The sequence below is a fragment of the Cyprinodon tularosa genome, unplaced genomic scaffold (assembly GCF_016077235.1).
Source record: "Cyprinodon tularosa strain WSP-4 unplaced genomic scaffold, ASM1607723v1 ctg224, whole genome shotgun sequence".
NCBI classification, from domain to species: domain Eukaryota; kingdom Metazoa; phylum Chordata; class Actinopteri; order Cyprinodontiformes; family Cyprinodontidae; genus Cyprinodon; species Cyprinodon tularosa.
Window position 1 is genome coordinate 132,222 of NW_024038835.1, and position 16,968 is coordinate 149,189.

Consider the following 16,968-nt stretch of genomic DNA (forward strand, 5'->3'; position numbering starts at 1 on the left):
GGCTAATTTTTCAGAAAAACAAATAATGTGAAAAAACTAATTATGAAGGTTAATATCCAGTTAAGTTTAGGAACTGATTTAGAATCTTCTGAGAATCTTCACCAGCAACTAATTTAGAACATTATAATGTTTTTTTGTTGCAAGGTTCTCTTTTTTGGAATGTGTCAAGACCCAGCATCCAGCGCTAGTAGTTTTCTGCCAACCTTGCCTTCTGTGCTCTCTCTCTTCTTCGCAGGTGACTGTGTTTGGCAGGTGAGCGGTTGGGCTCATTCGACAGCGTTGCTCTGGAGCATTAAAGCAGCGATGTGACAGCTGGAGGACGCCAGAGTAATAACCTAGTGTGGTTGCCTCTTGCCTTGGATCCCGCTTCAAGCATTGCTGCGTGTTCTATCGCTTACCCCAGCTTCCTTCTGGGATTCCACTTCAAGGTCCCCTTGGTGTTCCCAAGCCGGGCTAAGGACTCCTCCGGTTCTCCCTTGGTTTCTCCAGCTTAACAAGGAAAACTGCTTCCACTACCCATGCTCCTCGGGCCCCGCTCCACTACTCTGGTCCACCCATCAGCCACTCAGTCACCTCAGTCATCAAAGATAGCCACCTCTGCTTCGCTCCGGTGCTTAGTGGAACATGCTCTCTCTCTCTCTCTCTCTCTCTCTCTCTCTCTCGCCCCTTCTGAATCATGTGTCCTTCCTAACCACAACAGGCTAACCATCTGTCTCACCCATAGATCAAACAGGCTCCGGTTACGCGTCCTGCCTCTGTACTTCCTTTCCGTGGAGATACCTTCTGCTTCATCAGTCTGTTTCTTTTTTTAATAAAACCCTTAAAACTGCCTTTGCCTCCCGAGTGTGATCTGCATGTGAGCCAAACACTTAAAAACCATGAGAGAAGAACACTCTGGCCAAGCAGACACAACAGAGACATTCGGAAGAGAAACTGTAGTCTGCAGAGCCTCAATCCTGCAACACCCAGTGCTACCTCCGAGCCTACGCCGCCCACGCCGACTCCACCTATTGGTAAAACTTCTCCCAGCCCAGAGTTTTTTTCTTGGGAGAGTGGGGACTGTACAGGGTTTCTTGTTCAGTGTTTGCTTGTTTTCAATTGGTCCCTGTCTACATACGCCTCAGATGAGGTCAAAATTTAGTTCATCCTGCGTTTCTTAATTGTGAAAGCTTTAAGATGGGGTGAAGCCTGCTTTCCCGACTGCCGTTAATTCAGCTGCTCCTTTCATAAGTTTGGAATTCAAGCTGGTTTTCACAGCTGAGTCAGACCCTGTTCAACAGTGCCAACGCATTGATGACTGGCAGTGCATCTATTGTGCTTCATTTGAGCATTTAATTGGAGCCTGCCCAGAATGACCAAAAGAGCTGGCCCATCTGTTGTAGCGGGGAGACCATTGGAAAGCCGCTGTGTTTACTTGTCCCTTGTCCCTGCATCTTCCTACGTCTCCTCGTCTCTGTCTTTAAAGAACTATCTTCACAGCTCATGACAGTTTAATCCTCCCGGCTGTAGTCGATTCTGGTTGCGATTTCAAAATTAATGATCAGACCTTCGTCTTACAAGCCGGTATTGACACAATGCCGTTCCCCATGCTCCTTCAGGTTTCCGCTCTGGATGGTGGAACCTCTCGCATATAACCCACTAGACCAAACCCCTGGAGATTGTTATCTCAGGAAATCATAGGGAACAAGCCCCCTTTTTAATTTTTCCGGTCAAACACACTCCCATCAGCTGCATAATCCCACATTATCTGGGCTGAGTGATAGCTTGAATCCTGGTTGCACCCCTGTCACCAACCTGCTTACAATAGACCGTTCCCTCCAGTCTTCCGTCGGGTACGCCTGTTAAAGGTGAGGATCCCGTGGACTTGAGTTTTGTCCCGAAGCCATACCATGATTCATGGCAGGTTTTTAGCAAAAGTAAGGCCGAGTCATTACCTTTTCACCAGCCATACGATTGCGCAATCGACATCCATTGCCCACTAGCCGGCTTTATAACATCTCCCAGGCCGAGTGTTAGGCACTGGTAAAATATATAAACAAGGCCCTTGCTTCAGGCTTCATCTGTCCCTCCTCCTCCCTGATAGATGTGGGCTTTTTCTTTGTTGGGAAAAAGGATGGATCCCTTCGTTCATGTATAGATTACTGCGGCTTAAACCAGATACCTATAAATAATCGTTATCCACTTCCTTTCGTCTGCACTGGAGTGGGTCTAAAACATGAGCAATTTCTCTAAGCTAGACCTGCGTAATGCCAACCACTTAGTTCGGGTCTGTCAGGGGGATGAGTGGAAGACGGCATTCCAGACCCCCCTGTATCAGTTTGAGTATCTGGTGATGCCCTTTGGACTTTGCAATGCTCCTCAGTCTTCCAAGCATTAATGAACAATGTCCTCTGGGACTTCCGAAACATCTTTGTGTTTGTCTGTATTGATGACTTTCTAATTTACTCCTGGGATCTTGCTGAACACAAACTCCATGTACGCCTGGTCCTACAACATCTTCTCGAAAACCGTCTCTTTGTAAAAGCTGAGAAGTGTGAGTTTCACAAGCCATCTGTCACCTTCCTCTGCCTAATCTTAGAGGGTGGTTGAATTTGATCTGTCCCTGAAAAGATCAGGGAGGTCCTTGACTAGCCCAAGCCAGAGACACGGATGCAGCTCCGGCGCTTCCTTGGGTTCTATAATTTCTATCGCACTTCATCAAAGGGTACATTCAGATCACCACCCCCCTAATCTCACTTCTAAAGACTTCATTCACTTGGAGCTCAGATGCTAACTCTTCGTAGAATAAAAGAAAATGTTCTCCTAGGCATCTATCCTCGTGCACCCAGATCCATTGAAACAATTCATGCCTCAGATCGATGCCTCTAACACAGGGGTGGATGCAGTTCTCTCCCAGCGCTCTGATGCAGCTCAGAAGCTCCACCCCTGCTCTCTTTTCTCCTGACGTCTCACATCAGCTGGACGAAACTATGATGTGGGAGACAGGGAACTGCTAGCTATTAAACTTGCCTTAGAGGAGTAGCATGACTGGTTAGAGGGGTCCAAGCAGCCAGTAGTAATCTGGGCTAATCATAAAAACCTGGCCTATCTACAGTCAGGGCCGGTTCTAGCCCTTTGGTTGCCCTAGGCGAGATTGAGTTTTGCACGCCCCCCCCCCCCCCCCCCCCCCTCACTTTTGCCGTGCGAAATACCAGTACTGTTTTCAGCATCTGTTTAGTGCTTCATTGAGTTGTGTTTACAGTTCCACAAAGAGTGCTGTGCGGTGAATTGTGCCTACAGTTGTGCAAAGTGTGTGTTACAAATTTGCAAATTGAGTGCAAAGCAGTGTTTGTTCTTTTAGTTGTGTGAACTCAGTGAGTGGATTTGCTATAAGTATTAATAGTTTTAGAAATTGTACTATAAGAATCAAGGTTGTGTTTAAGCATTCAGAAAAAACTGTAACTTAGCATGGAGTGATGCATAGACAAATACCAGAATAGGTTTCAATACCTTTTCTTTTTTATTATTTTAAATAATTTACTACACACTCAAAGTTAGGACTGTGCAAAAACACTTTTAACCATCTGTAAGGACACTTAGGTAAAGTATAACTAAAAAACTGGATTGAATCAATGAATGAATTTATTTCAGACAATTAACAAATTTAACACACATTAAACAAATATTAAATAAATAAATTTCAGAAATTACCAAATAACAATAAAAAATAATAAATTTAAGAAATTCTTCAACCAAGGACTACATAAAAAAGTAATTGATAAACATTAAATTAAATTTTCTGTTCCAGTTCAATTAAATCATTTGAACATAAATAGAAATGAGATAAACAAAAATTTCCTCTAAATAAAATATATCAGGTATATTTACCCTGATTTCTGACATTGATTAGTGATTAAAGAAAGGATTAACCCTCTACAAACAAAAGTGCTTTTATGAATACCATTACAAAATTAAAAGTTTGAAGTTCTTGTAGTTCTATCTATCAGTTGTTTCAGGTATTTCTATTCACCTTCAAAATTGATGCAGCATTAAAATTTGACTCGTCTGGACTTCCTAATGGCAAATTCGTTGATGGTATCATCAAATGAGATTTTATTTGAGAAAAAATTCAGTCAACATACAAAAAAAATGTTTGAACTGTTAAAAGAAAAAACTTGTCCTACCATTCATCTAATCTCCCGGCCGACGTCCAATCTCCACTCATTGTCCGACTCGCTGTTGTTCGTCCGCTGCCTTCTCTTCATTTGAAACATCTGGGTCGAACATGTGAGGCTCCAGACACAAATATTCTTCCTCCGATACATCAGAATGGTCTCCTGGTAGGAATCGCTCGGTTGAAGTCGAAATTTTGCTTTCAGATTTCTCGTTTTGGCTATCGCATTTAGTGCAGTAGACCGCCATGAACGCTCCCGTTCTGACGTCACGACTTCCGGGTTGGAGGGCGCTTGAAAAGTGATCAGAATCTTTTCCGGTTTTCTCTTAAATGTGAAAAAATAAATAAAAAAACGGTGGTATATTTATTTGTTCATATTTTGCTATTTATATATACGTAAGGTTAAGTCAAACTGACGGACGCTTCATAACCGGTTTAATTCGCTTTTTTTTCTAATTCTATGATTAATGGGAAGTAAGCCTAAGGGCGACGCTAGAGGGCGCCCCCAACACATTTGTCGCCCTAGGCAATTGCCTAGCTCGCCTATAGCAATCGCCGGCCCTGTCTACAGTCCACCAAACGCCTGAATCCCCGACAAGCCCTTTGGTCTCTTTCAACATTTCCATCTCATATCACCCCAGTTCTAAAAAACAGAAGCCCAACGACCTGTCTCACCTACATGCTCCACAGAATTCTGATGAAGAACCTGCTTCTATCCTACCACCAACCTGCACTTTTGGCTCCCTACATTGGGAGATCAAGGCGCTCATCACAGAGGCTTTGTGGAACAAGCCAAACCCTGGTAGCAGGCGACCTAACCGCACTATGTACCTAGTTCAGTCCGCTCCCAAGTAATACACTGGTTCCACGCCGGAAGACTGGAATAAGTTTCTCCCATGGGTGGAGTATGCCAGTCCACCCCAGTGTTGACGCCTCTGACACTGGGGTGGGCACAGTTATGTCCCAGCACAGCGACCAGAAGCTTCATTCCTGTGCCTTTTTCTCCCAACATCTGTCCCAGCCCAAGAGGAATTATGACAAGGAAGACATAGAACTAGTGGCCATTAAGCTTGCACTGGAGGAATGGCGCCACTGGCTGGAGGGATCAGAGCAGCCCATCATCATCTGCACAGATCATACAAATTTCACTTACCGGAACACTGCTAAGCTCCTCAACTCTAGGCAAGCCCGATGGTCCCTTTTCTTCTCCCGTTTTAATCTTTTGATCACCTACCACCTATGTCTGGTCTCTAAGAACCCTAACCCCGACAACCCGTCTCGCCTGTATGCCCCCCAGGACTCTGACAAAGAATGGGCTCCTATCCTGCCACCAACCTTCACCTTTGGTGCTTTACATTGGGAGATAGAGGACCTCATCTCCCGGGTGCAGAGCGGAGAACCCGACCCCGGAACTGGACCGCCCAAGATCCCCATGCTGTATGCCCCTGTAGTGGGAAAAAAGTATTCAACCATTCACCCAAGTTGAATAAATGGAGTTCGATGGATTTCACTCAGTCGGCACTGTATTAATCATATCATATATTTGCAAAGAGAGAATAGTTCATGATACAGCCCTTATGGCACAGCATTCAGCCCTGTTCTGCCTGAGCAGCGTTCGTTCCCCCTTACTTACAACAATGGAATGTAGTCAGAGTCAAAGCAAATTACAGACACTTTGGGTAACAGTAACATGTTATGAATAAACCTTGAGAAAGAATCTGGTTTGTTATGAGAAAAAGCTATGTCTGGTCTACAAACACCCTCATGTAGAGAATTGTGTGGCCTTGCAGGTGAAACAGACTTTTATAGAGTAAATAGGATAAATTTATATTTTCCGACAAGAGACCACCCTTTCGATTATACAAGGATATTATCCTTGTGTAATCAATAATAAGAAAAGACAATAATGAATATATGTTAAAAAAAATTCTTTAGATTATATGTAAAGAAAGCTAAAAACTAAGAAACTAAAATAAAAATAATAAATATATATTTATCAAAAATGCCCACCGGAAATCAAGCCAGTGGACAATGTTAAATGATTATAATAGATGGAAAAATCATGGAAAAGACTATGATAGCTAAAATATGTTACCAACAAATAGAGCCTTGGAATGACATCCTAGTTGGCAAAAACATTTAACTGTTTTTCCCTATGATGATACTTTTCATGGTAAAAGATGCCTTTGTTAAGAATTTTTATCTTATATTATCAGTTACCCTTTTTGTTTCCCTGAAAAGACAAAAGGTCAATTCAGTCAAAACAATAGACTCCTTTATGTCTACAAAGTCAACATAAGTCAAATTATTAACCTGAGCTTCTATACGCCTCAAACCTCATTAAAAATTAAAAAAGATAAATCTCAATGCAAAATGTTAAAATCATAAGATACATTTACTTCTCAATGAACTGTCAGTAATTTTCATACAAATTATTTTGCTCTACACACAGAGTTATTTACCCTTGAAAAGTTAAATCAAAACCTTAAAGAATTAAGGTTAACAAATTAAACTTTAGATTCCTGGAACCCTTAGCCTGCCCATCTTTACTGAACCCCCTGTAACTGGGTCAACGGTAAAATGGCCACTTCTCTGTCTATTCATCCGCAGGTAAATTAACTCTAGTCAATAAACAGCGAACCAGCTACCATTCTGTTGTAAGTCAACCTGGGATAACAGGGAGATCTCTCTGAAGACCTTGTCACCTCTGACCTAAGAATCAGAACATCTTATGGTGTAGTCTGCTGCCGTCCCTCAAAGTTAAACTTTGAAGCGCCCCCTCTACCTAAAGCCTTTTTGGGTTCTCAGGTGAAAACTCCTAATCGCCTTTTTTGTCCCAGTCTCAGTAGAGAGCATTATCAACCATTTATAACTTTATGTCAGGTGCTATTTCAGTTTATTCTGAAAGTTGGGATGTTTTTTTGTTTTATCATCCTACATTTAAATCTATCAAGTAGGTTTTAGCTTTTACTATTTTTAAACATACTTGTTTTAAATGTGCCAAAAAGGATTATTATTATTATTTCACTCTCAGGAAAATATGCCACTTTGAGTCAAATCCTCAGGAATTAATTATTTATTTTTTGCAAATCTACCATTTTAGTTAATAAACGCATAGCTTTTATGTATTTAAGTTGCATTTTTCCAAACTACCTTTTCCCGAGTCATCCATTGGTTCCACTCAGTCAAGCTCTCCATCCATCTAGGCACCAGCATGACCCAAGGGCTCATCTCTTTTTGATGGCCGTCCATCCACAAGGACGTCCGGGAATATGTCCTAGCCTGCCCAACCTGTGCCCAAAACAAACCCCTTAACCAGCCTTCTGCGGCCGCCTTTGGCCTCTCCCTGTACAGCAGATCCCTGTAAATGCATCAGACATCTCGGTCCAGTAGAGTGCAGTTCTAGGAACAGCAAAGATACTGCGCAGAACCCTCAAGCTCCCAGGACCCGAGCTTGGAGGAAAAAAGGGAGACCGCCCACAAAAAAATTTCAAATTAACACCAACTCATATTCCACTGGAATAATGGAAAACTTTTATGGTACCTGAGTTGCCAAGATAAGATAAACTTTTCAAACCTTTCAGCATGGTGGAAATAAGAAAAATTATTGTGTATTATTGAAGAGTAAATTACTTTTATTTTCTGTTTAAATAACTGTTACACCTGTTCATTTCTATATCTGTTCACTCTTATGTGTGGGTCAGCAAATATGGACATTCTTATGCTGACATATGATGGCCTGAGTGGATCCAGCATCACCATACTGAACATGGTAATATGCTGGTGAAGGTTCTCAGTCTGGATGTACTGACTTGCCAAAAATATTTTGTTCTGAAAGCCACTGAGGCAAAAAAAACTTGTTCATGAGAAGTTTAGTAAGGCTTTCTGCCAGGAACATTGTTACGGCAAACCATATACCGCAGGGTAATTGCAGACTGATTCAATCCTGGTCATAAAAGACTGGAGCAGTTGGAACAAGTTGTTCTGAAAAGTTATTTGTGATGAGATTTCTTGCGGTCTGGCACTGCATTGCTAAACTGAATTGAATCCTACACCTGACAAATTTCAAGGGATGTTGAACTCAAAATCCTGCTGTTTGTTGGCTTTTTCAAACCTTTAGATCAAATCCAAGCTTCAGCCAGTGGACAAAATCTCGAAGTTTGTTATCCAGAGGCAGGCTGTGTTGTGCATTACATGAAAATATTAATCATGCAGTATGGATTTGAAAAATGTATTAATTACAAAGAGAAGACATGGGAATGAGGTGACAAACCTTTTTTATTACCTAGATAAAAGATGCTGCAAAGCTAGGAAATACCTAAATAAAATTAAGATTCATAAAATCAGAGACTAAACATTACAATCATAATATAGCACTGCAGCAAACCTTTCTAGAGGAAAACATTAATAGAAGCATTAGTTTATTAAAGATGAATGCTGTCATTTTCCAAGTAGATAATTAATGTTAAATGCAAATATTAAGGTACAGTCAGTGCATGAAAGACAAATCATTTTCCTGAAATTTCCTTTCCCTGTTTTAAGTGATTTATGATTGACAAATACATGTATTTGCTAAATGTCAGAATAACAAAAGACCATTTATAAAACTATATACATTTCCTAAATATTTTTGCAAGATTACCTTCTAAACTTCTGATTAATGGTATGTTAAGCTGGTGGGCATTTCCTATTTTAAGATCAATTTGTGCCCAGGCTTTAATTTCCTTCCTGAGGTTAAATTTTTTTAACAATGTTCTTGCCTAATGTTTATGCATTTGAAAAACGCTTTTATCCAAAGCAACACACACCAATATACTAACCCCAACCAAAAATCTATTGTAAGAATTGGACCAGCGCCCTATTCAGCAAAACTCTTCACAACACCCTCAGACTTGCAAGAATATATTTTATCCTCCAAATATAAAATTGATAAAGATGCCATAAAACAGATTGTTGTTCTCAATAGACCACAAGAGGTGTTTTCAAAGTTCTTTGTAAATGCCTGTGTAAATTCTGAGTCATTCTGAGTCATCATGACAAAGAGAGCAGAAATCCGGTTGCCTTCCAATTTAAGCCTGTATTGAGCTTCCTTGAAAATGTATGCATTTGGAAAATTGAATCTGGCTTTTTATGGTGCTTATAAGTCTCAAAAAACATAACATAAAAAACCTTTTCATTAAAGGTTTAGTGTCCTAGTGTATTTGAACTTCAAATCAATAAATGTGAAGCATTCACTTTTTTTCATGCATTTCTTGAACAAGAAATAATTTTGATTTTCTTGCTATAGTAAAACAAGAAATGTTAAGATCAAATTTTCAGTTTTTTGTCATTTTGCAGTGAAAATAGATATTCTGTTTCAGATCTAAATACAGAGGAAAGTGCAAAGAAATACAGGCATAAGAGACGAAGGTTATATTCGCACTGCAGGCAATGTGACCCAAATCAGAATTATTTTGGCCATATGTGACTCATAACCAACTTTTTCATGATAGTCAGAAGGGCCTTAATCTGATCTTTTATCCTCTGAAATAAATCTAATTTAAGCTTCTCAATATAGGGTAAGAAATTGTACGAATACCCGTTTGAAAGCTAATTTCACCTAATTTTCACTACATCATCCAGGCTTCTACTACTCATTCATGAGGACTCCTCTCCAGAACAGCAGTCACTGCTCCAAAGAAACGCATTTTAATTAGTCTGCCTCTCCTTTACTGATGTAATCATAATTCTATTGAAAACATAACACAGCATGTTGCTGTATGAAATCTAAACCGTTCTTCTGCCCATGTGGGTCACATTGGGGCAGTGAAACATTAACAAAAGAGTTAGATGTTGGCTGCATTTATATAGTAGTCTGAGTGACCATGCAGAAAGATTGGTCACTCAGATTCCATAAAAAAAATTTAACTTGAGCATCAAAACCTGCAGTGTAAACATAGCCTAAGACCTAATGCACATTGAAGACAAAAGGCAAGAATAAAAATCTATGTTTAACACAGCAAATTAAAAACAGCAAAAATAGACACCCATTTACCCTTCATCAGCTCTTGATCTTGACAAGTAAAGTACTAAACATCTGATCCTGTTAAATGCCTAAAAACAAAAGACTAGTGACATATAAGTTGATGCAGAAATGGGAATTATGCTGAGACCCCTTTTGTCTACTACTGAATTCAAACCTGAGCACATTTTCCCTTTCAGAGCCAATGTGTTTAAATTTTTACAATGGAAATAAAAATAAGCGTGCATAAATGAACTTCATAGTGCTCATAAAACATTTCAATTGATGTAAATGGCTAATGCAGATCAGATCTAAAGGAATAACTATAATTGGAAGGACAAGACAACAATGTTCATCAAAATTCAGAGCAATAAAAATAAAATCCAACAACCAATGACATAAGCCATGTTAAAGAATTATTATCCATTTTATTCACTTTTAAATTATTTATTCATTTGATGTTTTTAGAATAGTACTAAACATTGTGTAACAGCATCACTTAGTAGAAAATGCTAATAATTAACAAGACCATGGTCATTATGAAAATGGGGATATGAAATTAGTGCCTTTTTTATGAAAATAGCTTTAATAAGCTTTAGCACTACAACATACGTGTACATAAGTTTACGACACTTTAAATTGCTTCAAATGCTGGTTTTAGACCAGAGTTGATCAGCAAGTAATCATCATATTGAATTTGTCTTTAAAATAATTACTCTAAAATAAAAAAGCTTGGAAAATTGGCTTTAAAATAATAGAAAAAAGAAAAAAAAGGTTTTTCACACTTGAATCTCCATCTCAGCGGCACAACTTCCCTTATATTCGCTAACAGCAGGTGTAAGAGCATTGCCTGGGTTCAAAGGGTAACGCTCTGGTTGCTTCGTCTTACTGTTCATCTTTTCAGGGCGGCAAAGCTGCCGGAGTCTCTGTGGGAAAAAGATCAAGAGAGGCCATTAGCTAAACAAATCATAAAGTTCCCAAGCACACAGAATGTTTTTCTGTTTCTGACTGATGTTTGGACTTCATTCCATAACCCTGCAATGAACTACACACATTCTTGTTATTTTTAATAGAAAATGTCTCAACAGCTATTAAAAGATTCTGACCAGATATATTCTGTTGGAATGGGTTTCAATATCCTTGTGAACCCTTTATTTTTCATTTTTCATTTATTAAGTACAGTTACTAAAAGCTGAAGCTTTCCATTGTTTGACCTGTTTTTTTAGCCTATTATAACCAAAGATTTAGGGTTTTTAAACACGTAACACCAATGCAAGTAAATTGAATATTAGATGTATATTAGTCATTCACATTCATAAGTTATGTGAAGTTATGGGAATGGCTAAGGCAGAGCAATTTTAACATTCATTTTAGAGATTTTTTAAGGCATTCAATTCATTGCTATTTTACATTGAACTTTATGACATACACATACGTATAGGACAACATTATATCAGTGTAATATGATGCACCTGGACAGAATAAAAATAGCTAGAGACAATTAAATTATTATTTGTTGCCCATAACATGTAATTAATAAATTAAGGATTAAACATCCATAGACAAAATTAAAAATAGCTGTTTACCTTGGTTAATGTTGGACAAGAACATAGAAATTGTATACAAATCTGTGTGTGAAATTCTTAAAGGATTATATGAAATGCAATATACAGAGATGGGGACAAAAGGGAAAAAGAGCATAAAGAAAAGAAGAGAGGTCAGGTAACATGTAAATAAGGAGAGAGGGAGAGTAAGAATAGAGGAGAAAAGGACAAATAAACTGAAAACGGGATAACCTCCTGGAAGTTTTCTTCTACAAAGGGAGAAAACTACCAGGTGCTTAAGTTACACTGGACCCGTAAATCCCACTCCAAAGACAGGATCAACTCACCAGCCAAGCAGTCCTCTGCAGGCGGAACAAAACCTTGGGCAAACAACCCCAGCTATGCCCTGAACACCCAAAATCACTGCCACTAGAGAACCACCAACTAACCCTGCTTCACTGTCATAGTTTAACTGGTCTAAATGCAGGCAACTTCACCTTCAAAACAAAAGCTACAACAAGCCAGCTGGTGAGCTCCTCCACCAAAGCCAACCCAGACCCCAAAATACCCTTTTTTCATGACATGTAGTGTGTGAGACACATGCAAATGTCCTTAGAGTTACATGTTTTGGGTTTTGTAAAAAAAAAAAAGCTTCAACTGTTCACTACATTTGTGTGCATTTTGTAGTTATTTTCTGAAATGCTGCATGTAAGGTTTCAGAACAGAGGACCGAGAATTCAAAAGAAAAAGCCACTAAATCGGGGGAAAACTCAAAAGGCTGCTCTACTTAGCCACCATTAAATAACTTGGGCTTAACAAAAAAAAAGGTATCAGGCCCACTAAAAGGCTCTGCTCGGGGACTGGCCCGACTACAGGGTTCAGGCACCGAGACTGGCCCACTATGGGGCTCTGGCTTGGACAAAACTGGATTACGGGCAGTGTTGTTTTCGTCAACAATGATGATGACAAAATTATTTTGCTTACGCTCCTTTTTTTCATGACGATAACGAAAAACTGGTGAGCTGAGCTTTAGTCGACGAGACTAAATAAAAATGTAAGTGGCTTGTCTGTCAGACCTTTAAAATGCATCCTTGTGTTGTAATCTGTTAAACAAGCTAAGCAGTATCAGCAATGCAGCTGTTTGGTCATGCTGTCCACCTGGCGCGCAGTGGTGCAGGTTCTGCATGACCACAGATGGACCGTGGGAGCAGCTGTGGGAGTAAAAATGAGCTCGGATAATCCGGTACTGTGCACTGAACTCTTACAAACTCTGCTGTTCCAGCTGGGCTTGTGCAGAAATGCATCTTTGAGCATGCGTAGCTCAGAGTCTGCGCTTTACGCTCCACACTGATGGTTCGCTCCCAGGAGTATGACTCTTCCTTCCCTCACTACTTAATAAACTATATATGGCTGATAATCCTCTGCCAAGTGTAAAAAATCTTTTTATCTAACAATCAACATTTTATTTCTTCCACCTCATAAAACGTCATGCTAAACCCTCTTTACTTCTACCAAAAGGAACCTAAATTCTATACAAAGAAAATATTTAATTGCATACTGTTTATTTTTGGATAAGGACCCGGATGAAAAGGTAGATAGATCTTTGAATATTTATCTCTTATAGTTCTTGTTTCTATCAATTTGAACAATTACAATTTTTAGTTAACATATGGAAATTTTGGTCCGGATTACCATGGCATTATAAGGCAATCAGGTTCTCTGTGTAATTTTTTCTTTTTATATCAGACTTCTATGAATTTATATCCATTTTGCCCACTGACCAACAGTAACCAAGGGGCAAATTCTTAGAAGTAAAGCCAAATTTAAATAAGTAGAAAGAATGTTTTTGGTTCTTTGCCTTTTCAGAGTAATGATGATTTTATTTGTCTGTGTGTAAGGCATCATTCATAGCAGATCAGGAAGTTTTTGGTTTTGAATTGAATTGAATGGACATCTTGTTGGCTTGTCTGTCTGCTATTTTAACCAATATGATGTTTTGAAATAGATCTGATTTTCAAAACTTTTTTTAGACACTTTTAGGGCATTCGTTCATAAAAAAAGTTTATTTGAATTATATAGATCAAAGTTTTTTTGGTATGAAAAAGTGTATGAAATTAATAACTGGGGATGTCTAATTCTGAAATCCTGTGTGTTGGGGTTGTTATAGATACTGCAACAACATTCTGTCTATCTATCCATCCATCCATCCATCCATACAGGGTGTTGGCAAGGTAACTGTGTTATAGTTACAGTCAAAGTAATTAGTTAGATTACCCGTTACTAAAAAAAAAAGGCAACGGCGTTAGTAACACCGTTACTCCAATCACTGGTTATTTATAGTCTCTCGATAATAATAAATTCTGACTTTTTTCATTTAGTGGGGAAATAATAATGAACACAGTCAGATAAACACAAATCAAATGAACTTTTTGCCAAATAAAACAAAAAAATCGGCATCATAGCCAGCGGTCCTTCACACATGGCTATGTCGAGAGAGGGCTGCTGCAGATGGGCTAGGATTAGACCTGGCTGCCGTTACCCTTGGAGGTCTGCTGGTTGCCACAGTCCTCCAAACTTCGGAAATATTTATTTAAATTAAGCATTAAATGGGTAAATAGGCCATATAGTGACGCTTAAAAGTATAATGTTCTCCCCTCAAATGATCTTAAAATGTATCTTTATTGAGCAAAAGGAACAGAAAAGAGAACTTTAATTTTAAGACTCTGAGCTCTGTGAGCGCTCCATTGAAAACTGCTGCTGCCGCAGTGCATGCTGGCACAGCTGTAAATCTCAAGAATGGACAAGTCTACTCTTATGCATACTCGGTAAATAGGGAGGGGCAAGAACAGCATCCTGGGACTTTGTCTATTCTTTGTCTGCTGTTCTTGTGAATTGGAACAGTAGTAGGGCATAGGTTGATGTGGTTTCATGAGTACACAAGGACATGAGAACGCACAAGTACAAATGGCCTATGTAAAGGTTACACAAGCAGCACCAGTTACCAACTGCCTGCAGTCCACTCCCAGATTATAAAAATAGCACATTTAGGTGGAACAGCTACAGGCTTGATAACAGCAAATCCCGTTTATGTTAGCACCCTTCTGTGGAGAGTGGGCCCTTGTGGGCTTTTCAAGCTACGCTCACAATCCAGATTGTCTGGCAGGTTTTAACTGATGCTCAACACACATTTTAACATGGAAGTCTGATTTCCGGTTGATACTGTTAGGAATCGAGTTTGTGTGGGTTGTTTGTGTGTTTTTCTCTCTCCACCACCAGGTGGTGCCCTGTTCCTTGTTGGGCCTCCCTGCACCTCTGCGGCTCGTTGGATCATTACTGGAGGAGTATTTGAGCAGTGGGCTGTCACTACCTCGACTCCAGAGTGTTTGCCAGTTTTGGGTACTCTAGCCAAGCTGATATTAGCAGAGTCTAACCTAAGCTTTGTTTCTCTGAGTCTTATCTAGTTTTTGTGTTTGCTCTTCGGCAGGAAGCCTTCCTGAGTAACTGGATACCTGGACCTTCTCCCTCTGGAAGGATTAACTGAGTACACACTGAGCAGGGGAAAATCTCCACATGACCCGTTCAAGTCCTCATCGGAAATCCAAGTGACAGTCCGCTCCTGTACTCCTCTGGGTCCCACGCTTGTCTATCTGTCCGCCCTCCAACGAGTTCCCTCTTCTCTGGATTAACCCCCACAAGCTGGGTAGACAGACAAGAGCCCCCTCATACGTGAGTCCCTCTCCAGTATTATTCAAGCCTCAGTCAAATTTCCTACAGTCCCTGAACTGATCATTGTGATCTCCCCTTCAGACTTTCCAGTTACGGTTCACCAGTCCACTGAGTTCCAGATCCAACTTCTGTATTTTATCAACATTGAATAAACCTGTTTAACTTTTTCCCTTGGTCTCTGAGTGGTTCTCTGAATGTGGGTCAGATCGCTTAAACCAATCATGACAGATTACAACTTTGGGCTTTGACTTTCCTCTTCTAAGTCTAGTTAAAAATAAAATTCAAACCATTAAACAGTCGCAACAGCCAACTAGTGGAGTTAGGTCCCTGTTACCTGATAAAAGAGGGTAGAATGTATGATATATTCTTTATAAATTTAGTTATATAAAAAAACAAATGGGCTTACTACAGTGTGCCTCTATTTGGAATATACTATATGAACTACATTTCCCACCAACTGATATTCATTTAACAAGGAATTCCCACAGACACTGTACAGATCGCCCAAGTAGTGCAGCTGAATAGCGCAGAATTTCATGGCCTTGTGGTACTCAAGATATTGCCCCTCACAAATAAAAAAAGGCGTTCGTGCAGCACAATCAGTCAGAGGGAGAACGGCCAACTTAATGAACTACAGCTTCCACCGAATAGAGTAAGGTAAACTGAGAGGTCATGTGAAAAGCTGTGCCAAGTTAGCTATGCTAGGAGATATAACCATAGTGGCATCACTGGATGACGGACAGCATATAGGCTATCCGGTAAGCTATATAATCCTTTATTTATACAGGAAAATCATTGAAGTCTTACAGTCTCATTTACAAGAGACATGTTAGATACATTAACAGCAGTGAAATAATAGTAACACACAATAATAATACTAAAATTAAATCAGTTATAACAAAATGCACGAAGTAGTTTTGAAGATCCATACCATAGAACATCAGCAGGGCTATGCATCTATGCACAGTTTTATTCAAATATGTATTCTATTTTAATAGACGCAATGTAGCATTTAATGTCTAAAGCTCATTAGTTATGATTGCTGAATTTGATACCCTTTGATACCCTTCTGCATTGAAAATTATGGATCATTATGCAACAGAAAACAGCTCATTTACGTTATTTGTGAAACTGGACTGTTCGGCTTTATTTGACTTTTTACTATTGATTCCATTTTCCAGTTGAGCAGATAGATAGAAATATATTTTCACATCACGCCCCATCCAGAACTTTTTTATCCAGCCACCACTGCTCTTGAGTATAAATGAATTTAAAAGTAAGGCAGAATAAGCCCATATATCTTAAGAAGAGATAATATGTGACTTTTGAAACCTTGAATACAATTGCAGTACATAAACCCTGACATCAAGCTTGTTTGCCGAACAATCTAGTCAATAGTATTAATGTTATGAATTTGTTTTTTTCTGAATGTGCACATGTACAGATCCTGCAGAGAAATGCTCAAGCACTTATCTCAAAATTCTCCTTCTTTCAATATGAAATTTAAGTATAACTGTTAAGGATGGATATAATCATTGTCAAGG

The 16,968-nt window shown here is 39.3% G+C and overlaps 1 protein-coding gene across 1 annotated transcript in view; it reads right to left on the reverse strand.

The window, feature by feature from the left end:
- Nucleotides 1-10,562: 10,562 nt before the first annotated feature.
- Nucleotides 10,563-16,968, reverse strand: part of LOC119784374 (sodium- and chloride-dependent GABA transporter 2-like) — a 38,554-nt gene continuing 32,148 nt past the window's right edge. Inside the window, exon 15 of the mRNA XM_038286385.1 lies at nt 10,563-11,080. Within this exon, the coding sequence (XP_038142313.1) occupies nt 10,934-11,080 (147 nt within the window). The 3' untranslated portion in view covers nt 10,563-10,933. The remainder of the gene's footprint in view (nt 11,081-16,968) is intronic.